This window comes from Eurosta solidaginis, chromosome 1 (assembly GCF_040869045.1).
Source record: "Eurosta solidaginis isolate ZX-2024a chromosome 1, ASM4086904v1, whole genome shotgun sequence".
Taxonomy (NCBI): Eukaryota; Metazoa; Arthropoda; class Insecta; order Diptera; family Tephritidae; genus Eurosta; species Eurosta solidaginis.
Window position 1 is genome coordinate 173305468 of NC_090319.1, and position 23825 is coordinate 173329292.

A 23825-nucleotide genomic window follows, 5' to 3' on the forward strand; every position below is an offset into this window, starting at 1 on the left:
ATAATTTAAAATTGAAAGAGGGATCGATCATAATCACGTTGCGGAATCTGGATCATCCGAAATTGTGCAACGGTACGCGGTTGTCCGTCAAGAAACTGATGAAAAATGTGATTCAAGCTACGATCATCAAGAGCAAATTCAAGGGAGAGGAAGTCCTTATCCCACGAATTCAGTTTCCCGTTCGATTATCTTTTGCGATGACAATAAATCGCAATGCCAATCGTTGGAAGTCTGTGGGATTGATCTCGAATTTCCCTGTTTTTCGCACGGTCAGCTGAACGTTGCCTGTTCGCGTGTTGGTAGAACGTCTTCGTTGTTTGTTTTTGCGCCGGAAAACAAAACAAAAAACATTGTTCATCATATGGCTCCCTACTGATTTCAATTGCGTTCAAATAAATAAGATTTAAATTTGAACTATTTGTGTTTTATTATCCTTGAAGTTTATCTGAAGGCGTTAAATTGGGGGGTGCCACACCTCTTTTCTAAATGAAAGGAAAAGGGAAAGGGGGAAAAAAGGGAAAGAGAAAGGGAAATGGAAATGGGAAATGAATAGGAAGGGGAAAGAAAAAGGAAAAATAAAGAAATATTTAAAGGAGAAAAGGGGGAGAAAGCGAACGGAGAGGTAAAGCTTGAGATAGGAAGCGAGGTGCAGAATTTTTATAGGGGCTTCTAAATGACAAATGCTTCCGTTTCCAGGAAAAGTTTGTAAAGCACTGGAAGGAATATTACCGGGCAAGATAACATCTGCCGGGCCAGCTAGTATATATATATATATATGGGGTATTCCATCCCATTTCGACCAATTTTGAACCCGACCCCTTTAGAATTGGCTGAAAGCTTTTATTCTTTTTCTAGCTTATGAAAGACGTTTTTCAGAAGTTTTTCAAATTTTTTCATCCAACTCAAAAAAAGTTATGAATTTAAAAAAAAACACGTTTTTGTTTTCAAAATGCTATAACTTTTTCAAAAATTGACTTTGGGATCTTTTGTTTTTTTAAATTTGTTTTTCGGAAAAAATTCAAAAAAAAATTTAATTTTTTTTTTAATTTTTCAGTTTTTCGAGATTTTTCGAATTTTGCCCTTTTTTCTCATAAAAAAACAATCAATTCTGCAATCATCCCCACTAATCCCGGAGTGGACCGAGAAGTTTTTTTTTTTTAATTGAAAAAAAAAACTTTAAAATTTTGTTTGTATTTTTTCCGAAAAGTACATTTAAAAACATATTTAAAAAAAATGATCCCAAACGGTCAATTTTTGAAAAAGTTATAGCATTTTGAAAAAAAACACCGTTTTTTTCAAAATATTTAAAACTTATTTTGAGTTGGAAAACGGTGTTTTTTTCAAAATGCTATAACTTTTTCAAAAATTTACCGCTTGGAATCATTTTTTTTTAAATATGTTTTTAAATGTACTTTTCGGAAAAATACAAAAAAAATTTTCGGCCCACTCTGGGATTAGTGGGGATGATTGCAGAATTGATTGAAGTTTTTTATGAGGAAAAAAAAGGGATAAATTCGAAAAATCTCGAAAAACTGAAAAATTACAAAAAATATTTATATATTTTTAAAAGTATGTACAATGAATATAAAGATATAAATTTATAAAATCATCAATTAATACTTACATATTTGAAGAATGCGAATGCCTATTAGTTGTAGCAAGAAAAATACGAAAATCAATGCTGTTTGACATTTGCTTTCGCTATACAGAGTGCTGGCAATGCGAAAAGGGAGAAAAATTGCGAATGAGCAAAATGTGAATGCGAATGTCGAGATACAGAGTACCGATTTTGAAATTTCGCGTATTTTTTCTTTCGCATCGCAATACAGAGTAGGCCCCCAGATATGACTTTGCTGCAAATTTCCACGAGTCGTAATTTTCTCGTCCTCTTAATTTTTCAATTTTGTCAATTCCCATTGTAATTTGTACAAGCACGTGATTCTAACCTCAAAATCACCACAATTGCTCACCGCAAGTAATATGTGCATAAATATAAAAAAATTGATCGCAAAGTGAACAGATCCTTCAGCAAATGTTTATACTTTAAATATATTGGCAATTATTTCATAGGATAAACATGAGGCCCATAACCTGTTGTAAGTTTTGTGAAATATGTTATTGCCTTGCAGATAAAAAACACGTCTTGCTGGTTATATTAACGATGTTAGAGAGAGCGATTTTAATAAAGATAACTTTTGCATATCGATATACATTACATAGTATAAATACAATGTTAATTCACAATATATTCTTTTCACTTGTCCGTTTCCCCTTGGTACGACAGTGGCTATCAATAGATGCTGGATGTTTTCACTCCGCAGTACTGCTTAAATGGCGTGGATGTAAAAGCCGTTCCTCTGTCTGAGACAATTCGTTTCGGGTTACCGAAAACAGACGACTGCTTCTTCAGATGGACGACTACTTCTTCAGCGCCTGTGCTACGAGATGGTATAACCAAACAAATTTTGAGAACGCATCGACAATTACCAATAAATAGACGTAACGCTTGCTGGGGCCGAATCGTTACATAAGATCCGTGATGGAATGCCGTTTTTTACATTACAACAGCTCCGAAATAGTTATTGGATTAATGAAATATGTGAACTAGGGACAACGAGTACTCTTTAGATCCATAATATATTATTAGTTTTTTAAATAGCTGGATAGCCTAATTTTTATCGCTTGAGTTATAATAGTTTTCGATCCGTGATCTTGTGTTGCGATTCCATAGCTGGTTTTCTCCATATGGCCAACGTGGTCAATATGGTACGTGCCCAGTGGACGATGGCCCTTGCATATTGGCTCTAAGTAACCTTCCTTTTTACACGCCTTTGCGTCCGAAATGATCCATTGTATGCAACATCTCAATATTTGCTTTACCTTCGCTGAAATTTGTGGTATGTAGTACGTTTTTTCGACGATATCTTGTGTTGCCTTCGCTGCGAAATGGCCCTTATTGTGTGCTATTCTAATAATTTCATCCACTATTAATGGCGGCACCACTACAAGTTCCTTAATGAGATCTTTGTATAACACGCCACGTTTCATGTAGAAGTCCTGGTAGGAGTCCTTCTCCAGAATTTTCATAACTGCTTTTGCCCATTCATTTTGAGCTACTCAGAGCGTCGACATGCCACATTTTAGATACCGATCGATGTTCCAATGTGTATGTAAAATCCTGCAAGAATAGTGCCTAGTGCGAGACTCTTAAAGGAACGTTTCTTTTCCGCATAGTCATCGTGAATGCATTGCAGTCAGCCACGATTTTAAACGGAATGCCTATTAAATACACGCGCCACTTCTTCAACGCAGCTATAATGACCAAAACCTCAAGCTCATATGAGTGATATTGCTTTTCCGTTTCTTTGGTCTTGCGGCTCATATACTGTACGGGGTGGTACTGTTGGTCTTCACTGTCTTTTTGGAGAAGTACCGCACCGTAACCATACATTGACACATCAGTGTGTACTTTCGTTGCCGGTTTTGGGTTTTATAGATTCAGTACGGGTGCATTAATTAACGCTCCTTTTAGTTGTTGAAACGCTGCGACTTGATCACTTCCAAGTACAAACTTGGTGCCCTGCCGCAAAAGGTCTGACACTGGTTTAGCGACCACTGCATACCCATTTATAAAACGTTTAAAATATGAGGTCAGCCCTAAAAACCTCTGAACCGATTTCTCGCCTTTGGACATTGGAAAATTCTCGACTGCGCACGTTTTTGCTTTCGAATGTGCATTTTCTACGATATAGCCTAGAAAATCAACTTTTTCTAACAGAAATTGACATTTCTCCCATTTTATTCTCATATTGTACTCTTACTTACTTACTTAATTGGCGCTTAACCGTCTAAACGGTTATGGCCGTCCAACAAGGCACGCCAGTCGCTCCTTCGCTCCGCCAACCGGCGCCAATTGGTCACACCAAGGGAGTTTAAATCGTTTTCCACCTGGTCCCTCCAACGGAGTGGGGGCCGCCCTCTACCTCTGCTTCCATAGGCGGGTTTCCGATAGAAACACTTTATTGGCCGGAGCAGTGTTGATGTTGTTGCTAGTGTTGATGTTGGTTCCCAAATAAACGAAGTTTTTTACTATTTCGAAATTATGGCTGCCAACAGTAGCGTGGTTGCCAAGGCGCATATGCGCTGACTCTTTGCTCGATGACAGCAGGTACTTCGTTTTGTCCTCATTCACCATTAAACCCATCTTTACCGATTCTTTTTTCAGTTTGGAGTAAGCAGAGCTAACAGCGCGGGTGTTTAGGCCGATGATATCAATGTCATCAGCATATGCCAGTAATTGCACGCTTTTATAGTATATTGTTCCAGTGCGGTTAAGTTCTTCAGCTAGATAATTTTCCCCAACATCAAATTAAAGAAATCGCACGATAGGGGGTCACCCTGTCTGAAACCTCGTTTAGTTTTGAACGGTTCGGATAGGTCCTTCCCAATTCTGACTGAGCTGATGGTGTTGCTCAACGTCATTTTGCACAGCCGTATAAGCTTTGCGGGGAAACCAAATTCAGACATAGCTGCATATAGGCAGCTCCTTTTCGTGCTGTGGAAGGCGGCTTTAAAGTGGACGAAGAGGTGATGTGTGTCGATTCTTTTTTCACGGGTTTTTTCCAAGATTTGGCGCACTGTGAAAATCTTGTCGATGGTAGATTTACCAAGTCCGAAGCCGCACTGATAAGGTCCAATCAGCCGGTTCACGGTGGGCTTCAATCTTTCGCACAATACACTTGAAAGGACCTTATATGCGATATTGAGAAGGCTGATTCCACAATAATTGGTGCATTTTGCAGTATCCCCCTTCTTGTGGACTGCGCAAAGAACACTTAGATTCCAACCGTCGGGTATGCACTCTTCCGCCCATATTTTGCTAAGAAGCTGCTGCATGCGCCTTACCAACTCCTCGCCGCCGTACTTGAATAGCTCCGCAGGCAATCCATCAGCACCCACGGCCTTGTTGTTTTTCAATCTGGTTATTGCTATTCTAACATCGTCATAATCGGGCGGGGGACATATATTCCATCATCATCGATTGCGGGATCGGGTTCTTCATCTCTGCGCGCTGAATTGCTGCCCTCCATCATCTAAGCACTCTCTGGACATCAGTTACAAGGTCGCCGTTTTCGTTCCTACAGGAGTTTGCCCCGGTCTTAAAACCTTCCGTCTGTCGCCGTATTTTTTGGTAAAATTTTCGGGCGTTATTCCTGGTGGCTAGCAGCTCAAGCTCCTCGCACTCACGCCTTTCTGCTTCTGCTTTTTTCTTCCTGAAAAGGCGTCTCGCTTCCTTTTTCAACTAACGATAATGTTGACACACTCCTCTTCTCGCGCTCGCTTTTAACGTAGCCCTGTAGGCAGCGTCTTTTCTTTCAGTTGCAACGCGGCATTCTTCATCGTACCAGTTGTTTTTTCGGTCGCCGGTAACCAATTTTTTCCTCGGCAGCAGTACGAAGTGCTTTGGAAATATGCTCCCACTGCCCCTGTATTCCTTCAGGATGAGTTGTGCTCTCAGAGAGCAGGTGTGAGAGTTGAGTTGCGAAATTATTGGCAGTCTGTTTTGATTGAAGCTTTTCGACGTCTAGCTTCCCTTGTGTTTTTTGTTCCTTGGTTTTAGCCGCGTTGAGGCGGGTGCGTATCTTGGCTGCAACGTGATAATGGTCCGAGTCGATGTTAGGTCCTCGGATCGTGCGCACATCTAAAACACTGGAGGCATGCCGTCCGTCTATCACAACACGATCGATCTGATTGCGAGTATTTCGATCAGGAGACAGCCATATAGCTTGATGTATCTTTTTATGCATGAACCTCGTGCTGGATATGACCATGTTTCGAGCAATGTAAATTTAGGTACATTCTATTATTGAATACAAAAACAAAAACGTTTGAAAAGCAATATATCGGCACTCTGATGTTTGGGAATGTACTTAGCATTTTGTAGCAATGTAGGAGTATTACATATATGTATCTTGGGTTTCTCCTTTTTGGCCTGATATTGTTTCTTAGCACACTGCGCTAAACGATGATCTGGTTGACCACACCCGTAGCAAACTGTTTGCGTTTGTGCACAGCTAGTTGCTATACATATGCCCTACCATTCCACATCGGTAGCAACGCATTGAACTACCACTCCCTTGTGATTTAGAAGAAACCTCATTTTTTCCTCTTTAACCCTAGATTGATAAAGTTTTTACTGGGTTGGCGCCCGTTGCGAACATTTTCGTATACCAGGATTTTTTCCTTCAACTCTTGTATTTCCTTTGATTGGTACAGGTTACTTTTATTAGTCTTATCATCTAGTATGCCTTCGACAAAATATTCAATTAAACTACTATCGTCTAAATTTATAGGCTTGCCGATTTCAATGAGACTGTATAAATATTCACGAAAGTCCTTATTGGGTCGTTTTCGGCGATTTTGAATAGCCCTATGAACCGCTGTGCCGAACTCTTCTTTCAACGAACGCTGTAATTAGATCCAATCTGAAACACCGCGCTGACTGCGAACGAACATTTTAGCCGCCCCCTTGAGTAGCTGCTTCCCATGTCACGGCAGCTGCATTTTCTTTGAACACTTCCAGCCGTTCTCCGACAGTAGGATAACCAGAGCCACTAAACATAAGCATGGAGTGTTCAATGTTATGTAAGGTGAAGACCGCACGTCCACCACCGACGGCCGGTACAACAGCGCTTTCAACCGATACGCTTTCATCACTTGAATAATTATCGTCGCTTACAGTCAGGCCGAAGTGTTCACATAGTCGGTCTTGTAACATTGCCTTTCTACAATTAGTTGAAAAATTCAATCCACTTAATTTATCTTTAAGTTCGTTAACTGTTAATCTAAAAATTTGTTCACGGTCCATGGTCAATACAAACGTTAAAACTTACAATAGCCGTGTTTTTTAACACGCGTATATCCGTTTACGCTTAAACTTTATATGGACTGCTAAGCGACAAACTTTAAATACACCTCTGAAATTGCTGCGCATGAATTTTGTCCTACTAAATTTCAATACGCATTATACTCAGATGTAACTGAAATATGTGTTTTTGTTTCACCCTCTACACTAATTCTATGTTTTCTATGTATGTCTACAATTCATCGCAACTGATTCAGCTATATGTTATATCCTATGACCATCAGAGCGTCGTGTCTCCACTTTTCGGTACACCCTGTTGCCGTAGCTAGTTGTTTAACCACAGCCGCTAGATGGGTCTCCTAAGCATTATCTAAGCGACGATAGGCGTTTTTTTTCACGCGCAAACGAAACGTATACGCGTGTAAAAAAAACACGGCTAATAATAATCAAATTAACAAGTATACATAAAACATAAATTGAATTAGATTTAGTTAGGTTTACTTTTGAATGTTTAGTTTTTATATCAGCAATTTTGAAATTTTAGATGCTTCGTAAGCTATTCAAACAAATTAATAAGCAGTCTTCTTCGCAAAATAACAAACTTTGTGTACTTCTAGTTGCCTACGTTCAATTCTTATTGGATTTTGTTTTCTTTGTTATTAGTTCTGTTTCTCTATGCCTACATTAAATTCTTATTGGAATTGTATTTACTCTGTTATTATTTTTCTTCTTCTACGACAAATTTTGTTTCGATGCTATTCCAGCTGTAAGCTTTTATTAATACAGTGTATCAATTTTATTTCGTTCTAGCATTTTTTCTTTTGCTTTTTGTCTTTCTAATTTCTCTCTGAGAGAATGAAAATCAAATAACAAATTAAGCAAATCAAGAACTCATGCCTTACTACTGCAAAATAAAAAAGTTCCCTTCTTACTATACTGCTGTCTGTTGTTGTTGTCCTATGATTCTGCCTTTGCTGCACTCCCCTCGATGGTTTTTCTTCTTCAAAAATGTTGCCGATTTTGCGCGTTGCTGCTTCACACAGAAGCTAACCGCGCCTGCTGCTATGCGTGTACAAATTCGGGATTTAACGATTGTGCGCGTCGATGCTTCACACAAAAACTCAACTCAATTGGTGCTGCCCACAACTTCAGGAACGACTGTGTGCGTTGCTGCTTCACACAGAAGCCATCCAGGCCTGCTGCTTTGCGTTTACAAACTCAGTGTTCGTCGACTGTGCGCGTCGCTGCTTCACACAGAACTAAACTCAATTGGATCTCCGCACAACTTCAAGAACGATTGTGCGCGTTGCTGCTTCACATAGATGCCAACCGCGCCTGCTACTACAAACGAGCGTTAATGCGCTCACGTCTCTTAGCGACCGAGACTTTGCCGTTTAACTTAGGGCTGAATTTAGCAGGATACTCTAGTCATCGGGTGATGCACATTTACCGGTACTAACGGTTCACTGAGGCTACACAGTTTAATGACTGTACGCGGCCAAAAACGAGAAAAATGCTGTTTCGCAGACCACACGTATTTTCGCTCAAGCTTTCATACATTAAACGTTCATTTTAAAAACGCTCACTTGAACATTTTTGTAGGCTTTTTTTTAGAGTTTCATCCTACTTCTGTCACCACTTCTAAGGTTTGGGCCTCGAGTACTTACACTTTGTTTTAATTAAGATTGTTCAAATGAGTTTAGCTGGTATTTTATATTATAGGTTTTAACACATATTATTGATTTTTATAAAGTAAATGAGACGTCTGTTGTAGCCTGCGGTAGCGCGTAAACTGTAAATCTCTGCCGTCAATTGTATCTCTCGTCCGCGTTTGTGTGAAATTTTCATTGTTCCTCAAGTGTACAGAGGTGTATTTGTTTGTACTATAGATCGATCATACAATAGTACATTCATACTTTCGTTTAAGTCCGTCTAGTTGTCCATTTCTATATTCCCACATGTGTATATTTTAACATACCTAAACTGTTCATTACATTATATATATTAGCATACATTCGCACATGTTTGTCGAAACCAAATTCTCAATATTTCATTTTATGTTTTCGAAGTCTCTCAATTTAAATTAAGTTCACAATATCAATTTACAAAAGTTTCACATATTCAAGTTAATTCCCTTAAACAAAAGACATTTCTCAGTTTTTTTTTTATTTCTTCACATTCTCAAAATTCTTCTTATCTCTTTATAATTCTTCTAAAATATTAATTTGAGATTTTCTTTCTAAAAAAAAAAAAGTTGCTCATTAAATGTCTTCTCTTATTACACTAATACTAAAAAAAAACATTATCTCCATTATATTTCTAACTCTCTAAATTTATAGTAATTCAGACTTTCTCTTGTACTAACTTTTGAGTAGATTCCTCATTAAAATATTTTTGCTAACTACTGCAAACGCTAGTTATCTCTCAATTATATTTCTCTCGCATTTAACATAATAGGGCTAATTACATTCAACACGGCGTCTACAGACCACAACTACAATAAAGAAAAGCTTGACGACCGTAGTCAAGCATTGGCTTCTTGTTTATAGCAAACAATAGCCAAAAAATTAGAAAAAAACAGTAATTATATTTAAAAAACGCTCAAAAGAATGATTTTAGCTTTTATTATCTGCTGTTTCCTTCTATTTTAGTTTTTATTGACAAAATAGAAAGAACGCCACTCACTGTCGCTTCCAAAAATAGAATTAGGCTTAATCTGGCTACAACGGCTTTCGTGATTGATTGTCGAGCCGAAAAAAATACACTCATAAGAACATGTGTAAAAATAATTTGACAGCTGTAGTTTCGTAGCCGCCGTCGTGAATGTAATCAGGCCTAATTCATCTCACCCGAGATTTCCCTAAGTTGATATTTTTAAGTAACATAGTTTTAAACATATTGTGACGAATATTACCATCACTAAGCTGCTACAAAAAAAATGCACAACAACAATAAAGCAGCCACTCTTATGTAGAAGACGACGAAGAGATATCTCACACACACAAATATGTAGTCATCAGCCGAAATAGTTGCCCACACGTACACACGCATATGGCTATGGGAGAGGCGTGGACTACAGATATACAGGTATATAGCTGGTAACTAACCACGCATTATTTACAACTGTTCGCGAAATTACTATACCTTAGGAGAAATGGGTGAACGAGGAAACCGAGAGTATAAAAGCAGTGCAGGCTGAGTAATAGCTAGTCAGTTTTGATTTAAACACGCTATTAGTTGTGAAGTATAATTGTTAAGTACTACGCCCAAAGTAATCTAAATAAAGACCAGTTTGCAATACTGAATATTGGAGTGATTTATTCAACATCTTAGCGATTCGAACGTTAGCAGAAGATGCATAAAAATCGGAGTTCCCTAAATTCGTTACAATATTAATAAATCGCTCTCAGTTTGCGAGTGAACGAGAATCACCGCTTGCACTTAAAGGCCCCATTACTGATACTTAGCATAGACTTGACTTGACTTGGCGTAAACTTGGCCACTTAGCCACGATTATACCCCACTTAGCGCATACACTCTGGCATCATAATCAATAAATGTCAATTTGTATGACAAAATGTCAAAATGAAATAGAAACAAGCAAATGGCATCTCAAAATGTAAACGTCACTTAGAACGTACATAGTAAATCAAAGTTCAAGAGACTTCTAAGTCAAGTTAAGTGTTGCTAAGTTTGAGTAATCAGTAACATACAACGTTCATTTAACAGAACTGTAAGTGGCAGTTCTCCAGCCAAGTCAAGTCTATGCTAAGTATCAGTAATGCTAAGTATCAGTAATCACTGAACTTAATTGATATTGCTGCGTGTAGATTGAGCTAACAACGAAAAGAAAATTGAAATTATTGAGCAGCTGAGCATGATAAGTTAGGCAAACATATTTATGTTAAGTGGTCTAGTTCAAATTCTCTTACAAATAGAGAGAAGAAAAATACAAAAATTTCATTAGCCGCAAACCGAAATTATGTGAGTGCGGTAATATAGCCTTATGCAACATGATCAGAGTTAATGTTGTTACATGCCCCAACTTAGCAGAGTGCGAACAAAGACAAAAGAAATTTCGCTTCCACAGGCAGCCGCTTCTATGTATCGGAGCGACTAGTGATTTTTCCCGACCAAAGGCTGTCATTTCAGTGTAACCCCATTTAATTTGTTGCGTCCCTCCCACAAATTGTCATCCTCCCAGCAGATATTTGCAGCGTGACTGCGCCATACTCTCCTGCTCCGAGAAGTTATCGAACCCAATCCGGGTCCTTCACCTGACCTCGATCCTGAGAAATGGTTTTGCTGCATTTGCCGGAAAAAATCTTTTTAGGACGGTCATACTCTTGTCAGTGTGTCACGTGCAAGGGATGGTTGCATCGGACAGGTTGTTGTGGGCTAGACCCCAAAATCCGACGTCCTAGTAACTTTTATAAATCTTTTGTGGCTCCTTGCTGTTCACGCCCAGGGTCGTCCCGTAGTCTGCGCCTTAAAGAAGAAGAATTAAACAAGGGGTGCCACAGGGTGGTGTCCTATCCCCACTTTTGTTTAACTTCTACATATCAAAGCTACCTTCACCACCAGAAGGAGTCACTATCGTTTCCTACGCCGATGACTGTACAATAATGGCCACAGGCCCAGGCCCACAGATCGATGAGCTTTATAGCAAAATAAATAGCTATCTCCCTGATCTCTTCATTTTTTTCGGCTCGCGCAACCTGACATTGTCACCGACTAAATCATCGTCGACCTTATTTACAACATAGACGCTCCAAATGTCGACTATATTGAACATCCACGTCGATGGCACCACGCTACCGACTGTGTTACATGCCAACCTAATATAAAAGCACGCAAGTCATTTTCTGCCAAAAATGTCTCATGCACATACAACTTGTATGAGAGCAACCCAAATTGAATTTGCTGCGTCAAAACCTAACTCATTTCCAATTTTTGTTCTGCGTGACATTTAGATTTGACGTTTTATGATGTGGGTTTTGTCTAAGGCTGGGGTAACGCTCAGTCAATCAAAAGTCGAAAAAAGGTCCCACAAACCCCTACTGAATAAATACACAATGTTTATGTGTTACGAACACACGCACACACGGCTGGAGATATTAGGCGGGCAGCAGCTTTCCGTCGCAAGATGGCGAGGCGGCGGAGCGGCGGCTACCGGTCGTTAGAAAAGAGGAGGTTCGGTAGGGCGGTTGAACGGTCGGGTATCGGACGGGTTGGTACGGTGGTGCGGAAGCAGCGGCGGGATAGAATCAGCGGCGGTAGGAAGGCAAGCGGCCGACGGTCGTTGTAGCAGCGGCGTGATGGATGCAGCGGCTTAACGGCGGTAGGATGGCAGACGGCAAACGGTCGTCGCAGCAGCGGCGTGACGGATGCAGCGGGTTAACGGCGGTAGGATGGCAAGCGGCTAATGGTCGTCGTAGCAGCGGCGTGAAGGGTGCAGCAGCTTAACGGCGATAGATGACAGACGGCCAACGGTCATCGTAGCAGCGGTGTGACGGATGCAGCGGCTTAACAGCGGTAGGATGGAAATGGGCCAATGGTCGTCGTAGCAGCGGCGTGACCGATGCAGCGGTTTAACGGTGGTAGGATGGCAGACGCCCAACGGTCGTCGTAGCAGCGACGTGACGGATGCAGCGGCTTAACGGCGGTAGGATGGAAAGCGGCCAACGGTCGTCGTAGCAGCGGCGTGACTGATGAAGCGGCTTAACGGCGGTAAGATGGCAAGCAACCAACGGTCGTCTTAGAAACGGCGTGACGGATGCAGCGGCAGTGGGCTACGGAGCGCTTCCACGGCCGGAAGAGAGGGGAAGTAGGCTGGCGACGGGGTTTACTTGGACAGCGGCTTGTATTGGTCGGCCGGCTTCGGCAGGCTCGATAGTCGGCGGGGTCAGTCACCTGCGGGAGAAAATGCGAGGACTCGTTAGTGCTGGTTTCGCCGCTGGACACCCCCGCCTCCCTACTTGCACACTAATAGAATGTGCGTAAGGCGAGCGGGGTTGTACCAGCCGGGGCATCGTGGGTCGACCCGTGGGCGCAGGGGAAGTGCATCTTAATGGCACAGCGGTAGCCCCTGTGCTCACGCATCGGTTCACGGCTGAAACCAGAGCTATGGAGAGGGGTCGTGCGGTCGCTCGGGCAGCGGGTCATTCCTTACCAGACCAGGGCGACGGAGGGAAAAGTAGCCCGAAGACACCACTCTCGTTGTCCTGGTGCAGCAAGGGGTGACCCGCGCCACGGCCGCACCCTCTTTCTTCTCCCTAGCTAAGTAGTGGCAGTGGTCCCACCGTTCCGGACAGCCTATTAAACCAGCGCTGAGGGGGAGGGGTGCTTTGGGTCATTGAGGCGGCGGGGGGAAAAGTAGTCCGAAGACACCACTCGCGTCGTCCAACCCTGGTGCAGGGTGACCCGCGCCATGACGGCGCCCCTGCCATGCAGCCCGTGCTGAGGGGGAAGGTGGTATTTGGTCATTGAGGCAGCGGGCCTGTCAAGCACCAAGGTGGGCGACGGAGGGAAAAGCAGTCCGAAGACACCACTCGCGTCGTCCAGCCCTGGTGGGGGGTGACCCGCGCCATGACAGCGCCCCTTCGACTCAGCTAGCTAGCCGGAGTTGTTATTTTGTCTTTAAAAAGACAACCACTCCCGCTGGCTCACCTGTGAGGACTGAATTGCAAAAATGCAAATTCGCTCTTTATATGGGTGGTGCCGCAAACTGGTTCAGAAACCAATACACCATTATTGTGATTTTCTTGTGTTGACGGAACACACCATTGGTTTGCTATCAGTCGTTGGTAGCGTGTGGTTATTTACCATAGTGGTTGTTGGCTATGCTATATAAAAATAAGTACAGGGAGGTTTAGGTTTAAGTGATTAAGGAAATACAGGGGGGGGGGGGGTGATGTTATTGTAAAGCTACGTTACAGTCCCCCTCCCACTTCGGTTGACGGAAAGCTGTAGTGCGGAAAGATGGATTTATGTCTTATGCCGGTGTGCATGTGGGCGAAGCACTTTATTAATTATTTTTATTGGTAGCGTGTGGTTATTTACCATAGTGGTTGTTGGCTATGCTATAGAAAAATAAGTACAGGGAGGTTTAGGTTTAAGTGAATAAGGAAATACAGGGGGGGGGGGTGATGTTATTGTAAAGCTACGTTACAGTCCCCCTCCCACTTCGGTTGACGGAAAGCTGTGGTGCGGAAAGATGGATTTATGTCTCATGCCGGTGTGCATGTGGGCGAAGCACTTTATTAATTATTTTTTTCTTTTCTCTCAAAAATATACAGAGTCATTTATATCTAACAGAGCTTATGTTTTTAATTTATTTGTATAACGTAAGAATAATTAAATTTCATTGTTCTTAAAACTAACAGAGTATATTTTATACAATTCATTATAATACATAATATTCTTCTTCTTCGTTTCCATGTTCCTCGGGTTGTGATTTCATTATGGCTATCAGGTATTCGGTACAATGTGGCCCGAAAATTGCTCCCCTTTGCGTTTTACTCGGTTGGCTGGCCACTGGTACTGCTCCCTCCGTGTGCACCCGCTCTGACGTCGTTTTATTTCGCCGAAGTTTATGCCTGCTGCAGACACTCTTGTACATTCTTTGCTGACTATATTTACTGCAAGTGCCATTTGTGGAATCTAATTCCATGCGCGGTGGTCGCTCAGGAACGGTGCTAACGTTTTTCCGCCGAACTGTTTCCCATTGTCGGTGAGGAAGGTTTTCGGACAGCCAAGTCGGTGTATGACCTTTTCTTGTAGCGCTTTGAGCACGCTTGCCGTTTTTGCTTGGCGCGCCGGGATTAACTCCACCCACTTGTAGAATTTGTAGTTCATGGCGAGAAGGTAAGTGCTTCTTTGCTTGGAACGTGGTAGTGGTGGCACGAAGTCGGCGGTTACTATTTCCCATGGCTGCGGATATTGCATGGTTGCCAATAATCTCACCGGGCTCTTCCCTGTCTCTTTTTATTGTGTAAAATATGTCTGGTTCGGTGTTTTGTAACGGGCGGGGAGAGCGCATTGCATATCTTGCTCGGCGCTCTTTTTCGGTACTCTTTATTGAAGTTGTATTTTTTTATAGCCGCGTAATGGGGGTAGAAGCGTTGCTTCAGCGGTCGGTTATGTTTACGGATGGTCGAATGTTCGGCTGCGGTAATTGGGCTAACGGTTCTGCTCAATCGCTTCCTGTGGTGCGCTGAAAAAGTTTCCTGCTTCGAGTTTTGGCCATTGTTCACGTGTTCCCGGCTGGTCATTGCACATAGTGTGTCTAACTCGGCTGATCTTCTGTTCAAAGTGACGTCTAACGGCTGGCCATCTAGCGTGAGGGTGATTGCCTTTTCCCGTAAAAAGTCCATTCCTAAGATCATCCGTTCTGTCAGGTTCGGGATGACGGACATCATTGTATTAGTCGTTCGTCCTTGGTAATCCTTGCTGGGTAGGAATTCGAACTATAGACACACGTCTGGTCTGCCAATTGGACGCTCCGCCTGTTAAGATGTGGTTTGACCTTGTTCCTATCCAGGTGTTTTCGTATTGACTCATCGACGTATGAGAGGGTGGCGGCGGTGTCCACTAGCGCGCGCACGCTCATGCCCTCGATGGTATGTAGAAACGGTCATCTACTTGTATTTCGGTAGTGGGCTCGCAGCTTGGTGGTTCCATTGACTGGTATGGCCGAACAAATAATGTTTGGCGGCTTCCTCTTACATCGTTCGACGGCATCCTGGATGTGTTGTTGTCGGTGGATTTGTTGGTCGAAGGGCATAGGCAGTCCCCGGAGAGGATGTTGTCTTGTCCACACCTGTAGCAGAACATTCTCCCGCGGCCCCTGCATTGTAAGCGGAGCCAGCATCACTCCTTGCTATCGTACTCCGTTTGAAGATGATACAGGCTGTGGATCGCCACTCTGCCTTGTTTTGCTTCCTTGATTTTTAGCAGCTCATATTCTTCCGTTATTTCCAGGAGCTCATCGATCGTCTTAAACTCGCTGCGCTTGACTAAGAGGCGGTATTCAACGCGTAGGCCATCGTATATTCGCTCGAGGTGGTTTTCCTTACACACTGTCGGATGCTGGCAGATCAGCGTTTCCAATGCGAGGACGTAGTCCTTGGCTTTTTCTCGGCCTTGTTGCCTGCGTTTTCGGATAGCCTCTTCTAAATATTGAAGATGACGCTTAGGCAGAAAAAAATGTTTCACCTCCTTTCGAAAATCGCTCCAGTGGTTGATTTGTTGGTTACGGATGCGGTACCATTAGAGTGCTTTGCCACGTAGCAATTCCGGCAGCGTTAGGAGGAGCCGGTCGAAGGGGATGCGGTAACATTCGGCGAGCTCCTCTATTCTCTCCAGAAGTTCGTGCAGCGACTCCTCTCCCGAAAATGCAGATCCCAGTGGCGGACGGTATTCATTAGCTCACCGGTGCCCATTTCGTCTCGTTTCGGTCGTGCGCGTTCTCTCTCATGCGCATGCGGTTGGGGACTATGAATCGGGAGGGTGGGGATTGACTTCGTCGGTGGTGTGGGGGAGATGTTTAGTGTCGGTGTTGGTAGTTTAGCTGTTTTTCCTTCGTCCTCTTCTACTTCCTTCTCCAACTCCTTCAGTAGGTCTTCGCTTGATTTCCTCGTGCGCTTTGTTTGTACGTACGTGCTCAGTGCGCGGCGCAGATCGGCTACGGTTTGGTCCTCCACGTGAATATTATGCTCCTTGCACTCCTCTATCAGCCTCTCCCTTTTCAGTAAGTAGATCCAATTGAGTGAGTCGGTATTCCGCAGCGTGCCTTCAGGAACCGGCGTATGTGTTGTTTCTAGCGGTGTATTCGTCGAACCCGCCCCGGCAGTATTGGTGGTTGTTGTATTTGTTTTTCCACGGTCATCTGCTGAGGAGGGTCCCCGCTCGGGCGCCATTTATGAGGTGGGTTTTTTCTAAGCCTGGGTAACGGTCAGTCAATCCAGAGTCGAGTAAAGGTCCCACAAACCCCTACTGAATAAATACACAATATTTATGTGTTACGAACACACGGCTGGAGATATTACGCGGGCAGCAGCTTTCCGTCGCAAGATGGCGAGGGGGCGGAGCGGCGGCTAACGGTCGTTGGAATAGAGGAGGTTCGGTAGGGCGGTTGAACGGTCGGGTAACGGACGGGTTGGTACGGCGGAGCGGAAGCAGCGGTGGGATAGAAGTAGCGTCCTAACGGCGGTAGGATGACAAGCGGCCAACGGTCGTTGTAGCAGCGGCTTAACGGCGATAGGATGGCAGACGGTCAGCGGTCGTCGTAGCAGCGGCGTGACGGATGCAGCGGCTTAATGGCGGTAGGATGGCAAGCGGCCAACGGTCGTCGTAGCAGCGGCATGACGGATGCAGCGGCTTAACGGGGGTAGCATGGCAGACGGCCAACGGTCGTCGTAACAGCGGCGTGACGGATGCAGTGGCTTATCGGCGGTAGGATGGCAAGCGGCCAATGGTCGTCGTAGCAGCGGCGTGAAGGATGCAGCGGCGGTGGGCTACGGAGCGCGTACCGGGGCCGGAAGAGAGGGGAAGTAGGCTGGCGACGGGGTTTACCTGCACAGCGGTTGCGTGTTCCGGGCGGTGTAGGATGGGCGTACCGGCGGGCTTGTATTGGTCGGTCGGCTTCGGCAGGATCGGGCTGATCGATCGTCTTCGGCAGGCTCGACAGTCGGCGGGGTCAGTCACCTGCGTGAGAAACTGCGAGGACTCGTTAGTGCTGGTTTCGCCGCTGGACACCCCCGCCTCCCTACTTGCACACTAGTAGAAGGTGCGTAAAGCGAGCGGGATTGTACCAGCCGGGGCACCGTGGGTCAACCCGTGGGCGGAGGGGAAGTGCACCTTAACGGCACAGCGGTAGCCCCTGTGCGCACGCATCGGCTCACGGCTGAAACCAGAGCTATGCAGAGGGGTCGTGCGGTCGTTCGGGCAGCGGGTCATTCCTGGTGGCGGAGGGAAAAGTAGCCCGAAGACATCATTCTCGTCGTCCTGGTGCAGCAAGGGGTGACTCGCGCCACGGCCACACCCTCTTCTCCCGCGCCATGACGGTGCCCCAGCGGGCCGCTCAAGCACCAAGGTGGGCGACGGAGGGAAAAGTAGTCCGAAGACACCACTCGCGTCGTCCAGCCCTGGAGGGGGGTGATCCGCTCCATGACAGCGCCCCTTCCACTCAGCTAGCTAGCCGGTCTTTAAAAAGACAACCACTCCCGCTGGCTCACCTGTGAGGACTGAATTGCAAAAATGCAAATTCGCTGTTTATATGGGTAGTGCCGCAAACTGGTTGAGAGACCAATACACCATTATTGTAATTTTCTTGTGATTTTCTTGTGTTGACGGAACACATCATTGGTTTGCTATCAGTAGTTGGTAGCGTGTGGTTATTTACCATAGTGGTTGTTGGCTATGCTATAGAAAAATAAGTACAGGGAGGTTTAGGTTTAAGTGAATAAGGAAATACAGGGGGGTGATGTTGTAATGCTACGTTACAGTTTGCACACATGCTTTACATTGTCGCAACGCATGCTTATTTGGGTTAGGGCAAAAAACGCCGGTTGTTTGCGTGCGCTAAAAAAACGCAGTGCGGTTTTATTAGGTTGGCATGTTACACCCCAAAATCTTGGGTGTGACGTTCGATGAGGATATACATTTTGGAGAGCATGCAGCCGCAATTGTACCGAAAATCCAGAGCCGTAATAATATTCTCAAATCTCTTACTTTCATTACGTGGGTTAAAGTTAAAGAAACGCTCATTACCACTTTCAAAGCAGTTGGCCAGCCGATTGCATAATACGCGTGCCCGATATGGTCGCCAAGCCTAAAGACTACTCACTGGAAGAAGCTACAGGCCTGCCAAAATATCGCCCTAAGAACCGTGAGAGAAATGAAATGTTAACCAAACAGTTTCTCTTGAATACCCAAAAACCTGGGAATCCCAACCGACATCTGATTGATGAGGCTGCACCGCCAAGGGGCTTAAGGGGTAATTTCCGTAAGCATTATGAGGAAATACGGCACCTGAGAACACAGCCGTATAAAGCTAAAAAGCACAAGCAGGTCCTCAGTGAAATCCACAAACAGGCGTCGGACCTCTATGCCAGGAATTGTCCGTTGAATCCAGTACTTAAAGAACAATACCCAAAACTAGCAGAGGGGGAACGCATTCTCCCTAGGGAAATGCGCGTCACTCTAGCTCAACTTCGATCTGGATACTGTAACACGTTAAACTCTACCTATACAGAATCAACCCCGATATACAAAATGTATGTCCTGCTTGTAATGTATCCCTACATGACACAAACCATCTCTTCAACTGTATTGTAGAACCAACGCCTCTAACACCCCTCTCATTATGGCCCACCCTGTTGAAACAGCAAGTTTCCTTGGACTCCCGTTAGGGGACAATTATGACAATTTGTGATTGGTCGCATCTATTGGATGGGGCCAAATACTGCTACAATAACATAAATTTAAAAGCTCATGTCGCAAAAGTTTGTTAATGTTCAAACAAAAAAAGTTTTTTCATTAATATTTTTTTAACGTAAATTTTTGGTAGAATTTGGGACAAAATAACCCCCAAAGTGGTGCAAATAAAACATGAAATTGTTGCATAGATATGAACATAGACATACAGACCGGTTAACTTTCCATTAATGATAACTTACTTTTTCTTTTCAATTTAGGTAATCATTTTAATGAAAAAAAAAACTATGTATCAAACACTAATCAAAACTTCATTTGTTAGCAATCAGAATTTTTCGACAATTATGGAGATAAATGAAATGGATTTAATTATTATATTCGTTGCACAAAAAAAGAAAAATTTAAATATTATATTATAAGAATGATTTAACAAAGAAAGCAATTAAACCAACTTATTGGATTAGTTAATTTCTCTGCAATTAATCAATTAATAAATAATCCAATTTAAAACAAATTACTTAATAATCATTTTTTTGTGAATCAATATTTAACAGGTCTGTATACATATTAGACTGGGTCGATTTATTAACCGATATCGCGCCATCGATTTTTCGATAGGATTTGATTTTTAAGGTTTTTTTTAATGACCTACTAAAAAAATTTTCATTTGATTGTATCATTCATGTAACCCTCTCCGACCCAAAAATGTCCGCTAAAAACGTTTCTCAAAAAACTGTTATCACCAACGTTTTTAGCGGACATTTTTGGGTCGGACAGGGTATACATATGAAAATTGTTTTAGTAGATCATGAAAAACACTTTAAAAATTAATGTCGAAAAAAAGTAAAAAAAAAAATGAAATTTCGCAGGCTCGAAAATTAATTTTTTGGGTATGCGTATTGGAACTTTTTTTTCCTGAGCCCAAATCATATCGAAAAATCGATGGCGCGATATCGGTTAACTTTCGTCCATACAAATCGACCCACCCTAATACACATGTATGTATAAATGAGTCAAAAAGATGAGGCACTTCATCATCCTCCTTCCACTGGCCAGTTGATGGAGTGTTGACGGTGGAAGCTAGAACTTAGGAAACACAATCACTTTTTATTTAGCACCTTTTCCATCTAACACCCCTTTTATTTTCAAGAGGTATAATATTCTGGGGCTTTTTGAATCGCTCACTCGCCCACTGCGATCTTCCATTATTCGTTTCACAATATTTTTTCTCTTTTTTTTGCTGTTAGAGATACCTATATATCTTACTTTTCTTTTTGTAAAAGCCTACAAACTAGGCTCATTTTGAAAAAGTTTAAAAAAATTATTACAAAAATGGGATAAATGTTTGTAGAATATTTTTTTTTTTCAAAATAGAATCATCCAAAATTTTTTTTAGGTTGAAAGTAAGTGGTAAGCAAATTTTCGATACCCTGTATCATCGCAATCCATGCATATTTCGGTCACTCGTTTAGCACAGAAAATTTACCCTATAATTACTACATTTTTACAAACTTTAGTACATTTTGGAGATATCAAGTTTTTGGAGTGCGAACACTTGACGTGAAAAGCCCCGTATGAGGGTATATGAGGGAGGGCGAGCGGATGTGAGAGTGGAGTGGGAGGACGACTTAGAATGAAAAGGTAAAGGATAGAGCGAATAAGTTAAAGGGAAATGTAAAATGAGACGGTAATGGAGATAAAGCTAATAAGAGGAGGGCAGGAATAAAAAAAAAAAATGGAATAAAAGTATGTGACAGGAGGAAGGGAGGAAAATTTTTGAAATTTAAACAACACCGCCATGATTTTGTGCCATACATACATATTTATTTGAGGTAGTGTACTAAATTTTGATTACACTTTCATTAGCATTACACTATATTGGAAAAATTTGAGTGCGCACTATTTTTTCCAGCTTATTGATAGTGTTGCTTTTTTCGACTATGTCTAAAAAAAATTATTGCAGCCCTTTCATTTTTTCACTACCACTCAGCTGAATAAAAAAAGTTTCTATGCTCCGCTCAAATGAGTGGAAAAACAACCTGAAACTGAAAATATTTTCAGTACCAGGGGCCCGTATCGTGTTATACGATCACGTATCGAAAAGCAATTTCGCCCAAACGATAAATCAGAAACTCTCAAAAGATTCGTAAAAATGATAAGTTATGGATCTTATGAGTACCGGCAGCCACCATTTCACATATTTCCCTAATCCGACTACTCATTTCAGCGCTATGGCGATTTGCAAAATTGAGTGCGATCACGTATCGTATAACACGATACGGTCCTAGCTTTTAAATTTTAGGGAGACATTTTGTAGCTTAATTATCATTTTAGCTGAGTGAGGCTGATAATTCTTGCATTACCAATCAACTCAGAGTGAAGGCTGTTACAATAATGCACTACCCTCAACTCTGGTGCCATATATATAAAATAGTCATAAATATATATAATACTCGCAATATAGGAATATTAAATATATGAAAATATTTATATTGCATTTTGAGAAATTTATATTTATCCACTAGGCGCTAAGACATGGAGTATTTGATGTATTGCCGGATAATTGTATGAACAACTTGACTTCCGAGGACTTGCGATTGTTATTAAACGGCGTTGGCGAAATAAATGTATCTACATTGATATCATACACAACATTTAATGATGAGTCCAGCGAAGGTTCTGATAAACTATTGAAGTTCAAAAAGTGGTTTTGGAGCATAGTTGAAAAAATGGATACATCGGAGCGCCAAGATTTGGTAAATAATAAATTTCAAATAAATTTTGCAAAAAATTTTCCTTTTATCTGCCTTATTTTCTTTATGTCTTAAGGTTTATTTTTGGACGGGATCACCAGCGTTACCAGCGTCAGAAGAAGGGTTTCAACCGTTGCCATCAGTTACAATAAGACCAGCTGACGACTTGCACCTACCTACAGCAAATACGTGTATATCCCGGTTGTATATACCATTATATTCAAGTAAAGCGATTTTGCGTTGTAAACTGCTAATGGCTATAAAATCGAAAAACTTTGGTTTTGTATAAATAAAAAGCTTTTTTATCCGCCATGAAATAAAAGTCTCCAATCTTAGTAAATAAAGGAAATCTGAGGAGTAGGGCTCTTATTTCAGCATAACCCAGTTTAATTCGGTACGACCTATCCATCAATTTTATCCGGTTACCTTACTTCATAAAATTATTCGCAACGTTTTCTTCTTTAGGGTACTTAGTATTTAAAATGTTTAATAATCAATATAGAAAATATTTACGCGTTCACTTATAGTTTCTGTGAATTTATTGCTCAACAATTCAATGCGTGTTTTTGTATAAATATCACCATTTCCACATTTACCAATGAATAGGAAAGGCAAAAAAAAAGTTCCATTAATCATTCGATTTATTGCAAATCAAGTAATAGTAAATTGTAATTTAACGGCAAACCTACTTCTACCAGAATACATCTTGTCCGTCAAATTCGAAAGTTGTGTTCGTAACTTGTTTATTTAGCGCTTTACATTCTGTTTACCATATGCTTCAACCATACCAACTCTTAGCTCAAGAGGACGGCGAGGACTGATTGTACAATGGCAAATAAAATGCCTTTCATCGCTACCACTGGTTTTACGATTTCTACTTGTTGTTCCTGTTTTTTTCTTTTTGCATGCTCTGAGGGGAAGAACCATTTTTTCTTAACGATTCACTTTATCTGCAATTATACTCGTGGAATTGTATTTTTTTCCTTCTAAAATTTATTACCAAATTCTCCAGCTCTTCCGCGCAGTTTTTAGTTCGAAGTATTTAAGTATACTTTGGCGGCCGCCCTGGTTTGTGATGGTAGCATGCTCCGCCTACCACACCGAAGCACGCCCCGGGCAAAGCAACATCAAAATTTTAGAAACAAGTTTTTGCAATTAGAAACAATTTTTTCTAAGCGCGATCACCCTACGGAAGTGTTTAGCAAGCGCTCCGAGTATATTTCTGTCATGAAAAGCTGCTCAGTGAAAGCACATCTGCTTTGCAGATGCCATTCAGAGTCGACATGAAAGAAGTACGTCCAGCCCCGCCAATTTGTAGGAAAAATTAAAAAGGAGCACGGCGCAACTTGGAAGAGAAGCTCGGCCTGAAATCTCTTCGGAGGTTATTGTGCCTTACATCTATATTTTTTTATTTATACGAGTAAGAACGCAATATAGAACGCGACCGTTCGGTTAAACAAAATTTATTCAACTAGACCAATATTACAATATACATAGTACTTATACATAAAAAGAATGAGTAGGAGCAGAAGGTTACCATGAGTCAACAAACTCTGCCACAACCCAAATGCTATTTCTTAAGAACAAAAAACTATGTACATTAGAGCGGGTCAATTTTTTTTTCCATCCGGAGTATAGTAAAAACGTAATCAACAGATGATTCTAAGAAAAATTGCTGAAGACACTATAGCTCTAAGTCTGATTTCGAGTCCTCCACTTTTGCAAAATAGATATTTTGCCATATGAATGTAGGGTTTGGCCAAAAATCT

The 23825-nt window shown here is 42.1% G+C and overlaps 1 protein-coding gene across 4 annotated transcripts in view; it reads left to right on the forward strand.

The window, feature by feature from the left end:
• The window catches only part of hyd (E3 ubiquitin-protein ligase hyd), a 1108663-nt gene extending 1086285 nt beyond the window's left edge, over positions 1 to 22378 (forward strand). For all 4 annotated transcript variants that reach the window (XM_067760031.1, XM_067760029.1, XM_067760028.1 and 1 more), the window contains 2 exons: positions 21829 to 22059; positions 22133 to 22378. In XM_067760031.1, coding sequence (XP_067616132.1) covers positions 21829 to 22059; positions 22133 to 22345 — 444 coding nt within the window. In that variant the 3' untranslated portion in view covers positions 22346 to 22378. The remainder of the gene's footprint in view (positions 1 to 21828; positions 22060 to 22132) is intronic.
• The last annotated feature ends 1447 nt before the right edge of the window (positions 22379 to 23825 follow it).